The sequence below is a fragment of the Sceloporus occidentalis genome, unplaced genomic scaffold (genome assembly GCF_023333645.1).
Source record: "Sceloporus occidentalis isolate IW3139 unplaced genomic scaffold, rSceOcc1.0.p SCAF_267, whole genome shotgun sequence".
Lineage (NCBI taxonomy): Eukaryota > Metazoa > Chordata > Lepidosauria > Squamata > Phrynosomatidae > Sceloporus > Sceloporus occidentalis.
The window spans coordinates 107,249-114,762 of record NW_028317247.1 but is presented as its reverse complement, the minus strand read 5'-3'; the positions used below and the strand labels follow the sequence as shown (position 1 = coordinate 114,762).

General features: G+C 38.2%; 1 protein-coding gene across 1 annotated transcript in view; it reads right to left on the bottom strand.

The window, feature by feature from the left end:
- Positions 1-1,120: 1,120 nt before the first annotated feature.
- Positions 1,121-7,514, bottom strand: part of CUNH14orf132 (chromosome unknown C14orf132 homolog) — a 28,684-nt gene continuing 22,290 nt past the window's right edge. The window contains exon 2 of the mRNA XM_089504341.1: positions 1,121-1,345. Within this exon, the coding sequence (XP_089360467.1) occupies positions 1,121-1,345 (225 nt within the window). The remainder of the gene's footprint in view (positions 1,346-7,514) is intronic.

Here is a 7,514-nt window from a genome sequence, read left to right as displayed (position 1 = left end):
TTTGCTTACGAAACTCACTTAATATAAACATATATAATTCTATTTCGGCTAAAGCCTTTAAGATTGTAGGTGTAGGTGGCTGAAGAACTGCCAGGTGCCTTAGCCGATGAGACAGCATTCAGAAGCGTCTGTCAGCTTTGCATTCATTTGAAAGTCACAAAGTACTGTGTCTTGGGAGCCGGGTTTGTCATTTCCTTGGGGGGATTCATCATTTATTCAAGATTTTTTTTCTCAGGAAGACTCTGCCTATTTCCTTTTTAATAAATAAAAAAATACTGCTACTTTTTTAATCTGTAAAAATGTAACTTTCTGCAAATTTCGCAAATAAAATCCTTGATAAAATATACACATAATGTGCTTTTCCGATGCACATTAAAAAATTCCTTTAAAAAAAAAAAAAAAAAAAAAAATCTCTTGGTAAAAGAATACTTTCTATTATTTGTTCAGAGCCCTTGGAAAATTCTAATTATGGTTTTTTAACCCTTTGAGCCCCAGAAGTGTGTTTATTCTCCTCGAGTTGTGTAGCCTCTGGCATTCAGAGGACTAATACTATAGCAGTGCAATGCTAATTTTACCAATTTACCCTATATTTACAGTCATGTTTCTCAGATCTGGATAATCAGTTAATTAGACCATAGTTTTTTTTTTTTTTTTTTCTTTTAGCATACAGCTGGAGACTTAACTTCTGAAAATCCCTTGGAGAATACCAAAAAGGACATTTGCATGTTTTTTGATATCTTGGTAATTGGAAAATTGGACATACATTTACAAATTATAACAATATCAAAAAATGCAAAATCTGAATATTAAGGTTTTTTTATCAGCAAACTAGAGCTCTTGTAGAAATTTCTATCTTTTTGTATTTATATGCCTTATTCTGCATTTTTAGACCACAAGTGGCAATTCTGGAGGAATACTGAAATACTCACATTGTGGTTACTTAACTCATCAAAAAATACATTTACGTTATAACTTTGTACGGACATTTTTTACTTTACTATATACTTAGTAGTCTTTTAAGTGTTACAGCACTTGGAATAATAGATGTATTATGTAAATCAATAAAAAAAGAGTACTTTTTTGTGTCTTCGATCTACAGTGTCTTCAGCATAAAGCCTCCTTAGAAAGTAAAGGCATACACAACCCCTACAACAACAATGTTTCCAATTGTTGCGATTATCGCAATCCATAACAATATGGCATCGTTTGAGGAGCGAGCTGGCTCTTCTGGTTGGCTCTGAGCTGAGGCAGCTGCATGTACATTGGCTGAAGAATTAAACAAAGAATATTCTGTGCCAAAGTCCTCATTGGGCGAATCCATGAAGGCTCCTCCCATAACAGGAAGCTGTGGAAGCCAATAGAAAACCATTAGAAACAGGGTTGGATATTTTAAAGATCCCAATCCCATTTTTCTGTAGGAGAATTTAATTTAATAAAAAACCCCAGTCAAACCCACTGTGGATAGAAACCAGAAATAAATACAAAATCTATAAAAGAAGTTTGAACGAGCTAATTCAGCAAGCAGATTATGATAAAAAAATTATTAAAACATATTTAGAATATACCATTCTATTACTAACTAGTGAGATAATATTTCTGTAATTTTATGTAATTTACAGAATTGATACATAAATATAACATTATTTTCTTTACTACATGGTTAAGGGCCATTTTGCATGCACTCCGACACATTTTACTGCATACATATATGCCTTATGTAGATAACCCTAGGGTCACATCTACAGAGCCAGAATAGGGAATCATTAAATCCACGCACATCCTCTGCATGCTAATAAACTGCATTTAGCACAGGTTCCCGGGTCGTCATATGGAGAATTCCACTGTGGGATGAGTTTTCTAGTAGGAAATCCACTTAGAGTAATATTTTAGGCAGTTCCCGCACCTACTAGAGCTATTAGAACATTTACTATAATCTATGGATTGTATATTAATGACCTCACTGGGAAATCTTTGTAATATCTGATCGTTCTGCTAACAGCAAAAAGAAATCTCCAACACATCACAAGGGCCAAGTAGAGGCACACAATTCTATCATTTCCAAGCACTTGCTGATTTACAGAACTAGGAGCATTAAATAGGACAGTAGGAGATTTACAAGAAGATTTATTGTACCTGTGCCTGATCTGATTAGAAGTCTGTATGCAGAAGATTGGATAGTGAAGCAGATACAATTTTTTTCAGGACAAAAACAGTAATTGTGGATTGTAACAAACTGGCCGAACCCAATGTCTGTAATGGGAATGTTACTCATAAAAAAAACAAACTCATAAGCACTTTTTCTTGATTGTCAATGACTTCTAGGATATGCCGTAGTCTGTGGTTGCAGAACTAATTAAGTCATTGTTAGGAGGACTGCTACCATTACAGGTTTTACCATAATTAACCTATAGCTTGTGCTTTTGGTTCATCGTTGTAATTCTTATGGCGATATTTGGTTTAAATGTTTACCCCAATGACGCAGGGATCCGAGTCTCCATGTAACAGAACCCACATTATCTAGCCAATGGTTTCAGAGGACACCTTATATTAATCATGTGCGTATGGACTAAAAACGATTTGGACAAATTTTTCTTTTCATTTTTGGTCCATTCATTTTTGGACAACAAATTTTGTATCTGCAGTCTAGTTTGGATGTACTTGGAAAGGGTTTTTTGCTTAGGAAACATAGCTTTCTCTCTCTCTCTCACTCACACTCTCTCTCCTTTTTTCCTTTCCTTCTGCAATGTGTCTGCATTCTTCTTTTCCCCTTCTTCAGGGCTCTTCAAAGTACTTCTGTAACCGGATTGTTCCTCTACACACACCATGGGGACAACCTCCTTCTCCTATGAGGTTGGGTGAATGGAGGAGAGGTTGTCTCCGTGGTGTGCCCAGAGGCCTGTTGCGGAAGAACTCCGAAGAGAGTTAAAGGGGAGAGAAGACTGCAGACCCAGAAGCTGAGACAGGAAAGAGCAGATGGGAGAGAAAGTGAAGTGGTTGTCAGGTAAGGTAGGGAGAGGGTGAAAGTGAAAAAAAAATAAAGCTAAAATTCTGAGCTGTTTCCTTCATTTTCGATAGTTTTTTTTTTTTTTTTTGTTGAAGCACCCGCATCGTTTTCAGACTTTCATATGAATTAACAAATTTAACTAAATACAAATAAAAATAACATATGCTGGTCTATTTAGTCTACAAAATAAACTATAAAATGTATTATTTAGGGAAAGAGACAGATTAGCTTTAAAACTTTTCCCCGTAGACTGAAATTCTATTGTTTATCCCCATTCAGAGTGATCAGTACATAGAGTGCTTGCCTAGCAGTTACATCTAAGACAACAAAGACAAAACACATTAATATAACTAATATGTTTCTGACAAAAACATGAAACAATGCTGTGACAGGGCCAGGCTAGCTGGCTCACGTGTCATATGAAGTTTAGCCGGGTCACGGAGCACTTTTGTGTCCGGTTCCGTATACCGTGACCCGGTAATATTTTATATTGTGTATTATTGTGTAACCGGCCCAGAGACTGATGTGGCTTCAACTTCAGCCTTCAAAGAGACGATCCTATAATCTGCCTGGGGCTCTTAATCAGCCAACACAGCCCTGTCTGCCCAGACGGCACCCGCACTACAGGGGGGATAACACAGGTGGGGGAACCCATTGTATCCCTTAATCCCCTCCTTGATACATCCCCTGTATACTGATGGGATTTGTGATGGGATGTGGTTGATGGGATTGGGGGTTGGGTTCGGTACACATTGCATTGAGATTGTATGTAAATTCTGTGTGTTTGTAATAAAGAGAGTTCTTCTTGGTTTACTACGAATGGTGGTCTGACTGATCCGTGGATAGCTGAGTGCTATCCGTATGAGGGACTGACTGGTGATTCCTCAGCCCTCAAACAGGGGGACCCAGCCTTGGGTACGGTGACCCTGTAACAAATGCAAAGTGTATCGTTGCCTTGAACCAGAAGGTAATTTAACACACCAATATTATTTTAAAAAAATGATCGTTAATGTTTCAGACGTAGCTTTTGCAAAGGGTTAACTTTTTTCCCAGGGTATTCTCTCTGAGACAATAATCTCCCTTGCAAGTCCAATATATCCGCCCCTCCAGAAAATACAGATTACAGTAATAACCTCTGTTTCCAGCTCTGTCATCCGTTTTATCATTAATGGGTGACCATGGCCCTTCCTTTAACTCTTTATAACCTGTTTCCAAAACAACCTGTGTCCACCTGATGCCCCGCATATGTCTCACATCACATTGTGAAAGGATAAAACGAATTTAATGTGTACTGCGGGAAAGGTCGGTAACACCGTCTGTGGCACACGGGCCGCTATAGGAGCCTGGCTGAAAAAAAGTTGACGGAGCATTATAGGAGTTATACTGTCCAAGCCTTCATATCCCAGTAGAACTATTTGTTGGACGGTAGCAAGAAGAAATTATTTGCATTTATAACATCATTGGCGTGATTATAGAGACCACCAGTCTCTATATTATATCATATTATTTAATCATCATTAAAAGTCTAATTTCACCAGATTAGCAGAAAAAAATTAAATAGTGCCGCCTGTTTTAAGTAAGATAAATTGTTACATGCTGTGAAGGGAATATTACATACACTAGGAAATATCTCAGCGACTGAACAAGTGGTGGTTGTAAAAATGATCATTAAATATAAATATTTTATATGCATAGATATAAACAGCACTCTTTAATAAACTGCCGTATTTGTGTCGGAGTAACTTTTGCGTATACTAAGGTTCTGGTTCCGAGAAAACCCAGTAAAAAGGTAGTTTCACTGGGATAAAAAAATAAACATTTTGCGCTCTATTTATTTATTTATATATAAAAGAATAACAGTTTCCGCTAGTAAAAAAATAAATGTTGCTTTCCGCACAACAGATTGTTTGGCTGGTATATACGGTTACTTTGTTGCATTAAGTGTTATAGGTGAACTGTCACGTTCTGGATTATCGGGTGGGAGCCACAAGGCTCTGACCAATAGCTGGAGGCTCATTCGCCATCTGCAGTCCTATTGAATTGCACCGAGGGATCATGGGAATTCAGGATAAATTCCCAATGTTTGCGATCGGTGGATGGAAAATATTAATCAAAATAGCTGGAAAAAAATGCAATTGGATAACAAAATATAGAACACAAGCGATTAGATGGTTTTTCAGAGCTGGATTTATTGATGGTTTTAATTTAAATGTGAGAGTTCCATTACAAAAAAGTGAGTTTGTGTCCTGGGAGATGATCGGTGGTCTCTGACGGATTGTAGAGGGAATCATGTCTTTACTATATTCCAGGTTGCCTCAGAAGGGCCACATATTGGTATGTGAAGTCACCTGGGGCCTTTGCCGATGAGCCAAATAGAAGATCTTAAAAGGGAAAACCTTTGAAGTCCCATGAAAACCTATCCTGAAGGATAACATAAAGTAATGGAGGTTGGAATCTCCTTTTGTTCTAATAAACTCCCTTCTCGAGAGCTGGAGGCGCCATTGTTGTCAGTCATGTGATATTTTGGATGACTTTCCCTGATCAAACATCACACTGAGCTGATTCTTCATGGGAAAGTCAATGAAGTCCTGCCCTCTATAGACTTTCATGAGCCAGAGTCTTCAACTAGGTGATTAAGACCAAGTGACTCTATCGTCTACCACGTGCAATATGTAGGCATCAGGGTCTTTGTCCAGTAGATTGGGCCAAGATAACGAAGCTAGAACACATACAAATGGCTGATATAATGTAATGCCATATAATTTACATGCTCAATAGGCATGGTGGATTTTGTAGCCAAGTAGCAGTATCTTATATTAATAGACATCCACATACTTTATATGTGGATGTCTATTAGTATAATAAATGCATACGTCTCATAAAGACTAGAATTCTGGTGATCATGAGACTGTAAAACATAATTTCCTCTTTCTTTGAGGCAGGGGGAGATTTGTGCATCTAGCCCGTCATGTACTTATATTTGTACTGGTTTATTTAGAAATAGTTTATTTTCTGCCTGATAAGCAGCTGACAGCCTAAATTATTGTTACTGTGATTTGGATTTATGAGCGCATGCTTCATTAGATGTTAAAATGTAAAATATTAGGCTTGGACCAGAAGGCAGGAGGGAGGTGTAGATTCAGGGTCACTTGATATATTTTCAGAAATTCTTTGGTGTTGGGTGGTCATATTTACGCAATACAGAGTAAACACTAATTTTTGCAGAATATATTAAGACATAGATAATATATATATAATTATTATTATTTTTTCTTATCCTAAAGCCTGGGGTAAGCCATGCTTCCAATGTCGATCTGAAAAAAGGTGCCTGGTGCTGCAAGTGGGTTTAAGGTCACAGGGAAACCAGGTCCCCAATCTTCCTCTTAAGGGGATATGCAGCCCCTTCCTTCCCTCCTACACTGAAGTCACAGGAGGGCCATATTTCCTTAGGGTCTCCCCCAAAGAGTCTTTAAGGAAGGATGGTGGCCAAAAGACTCAACAATCCCTTCCACCAAAAAGCGGGGGAGAGGACATCACTGCAAGCTCCGCCATATTGCCCTGACTTCAAGTGATGAGAAAATAACTGCGCTTTACATGACCTCCTCTCCCCCCAATCTGTCGGCAGAAGTAGAGGTGATGGCAGAGAAGGTAGGTAAACATTTAGAGAGCATGAGAGTGAACGAGGGAGTACGAGTGAATGTGGGCCCACAAATTTCGGATGAAAATTCTGAGCTTTTTGCTTAGCTTTTTTCCAATTCTTGGGGGGGGGGGGGTTCTGGCCTCATTTTCTGGACTGCGTACGCAATGCCGAATTTACCAAAATTCCGTAAATTTGCAATTTGTATAAATCTGAATGCACAAGTTCTACACCTCTTAGACAAGACCATTTGCATATGCACTTGGAGAACATTTTTTAAGATGGTATTTGACTGGATCTACATATTATTAAAAGTCTAATTTTTTGTTCTGGTGCTCCCAAACATTACTGTAATTATCTTTTAAACGTATCTTGGTTTAATTTAGTTTAGTTTTGTGATGCGTTTTGTTTTGTTTTCCAACGGTAGCACGTCAATTTTAATTAAGCCGTGTGCATGATAGAACTTAAGCTTATAGATTACCTGCAGGCAAAGCTTGGCATCAACAACCTGTTTTCATGTTTGTTTTTTAGCTTTGCGGTCAAAATAAGGACATTTAGGGGAAAAAAATACTTGCCAAGTTAGGGGCCACGGCAGGCACCATATCTTATGAGGTTGCACCTTCTCGTTCCTTCTTGACAAGGAAGAACCACTGGAGTCATCTAAGGGAAGGGGCCACACGCAAGAGCTTCCACACCTTCCTCACATGTTAAATTAGTGCTTTTCCCTAATACACAGTATTTATGATACTAGCTAGTAGTAAACAAGCTCTTGTACTAAAGGACCATGTGCCTTTAGATCCAAGAAATGGACTATTACATCCTGCTAGGGCTTACGTTAGATTTGCAAAGTCCTCTTCATTGAGGGATCATGGG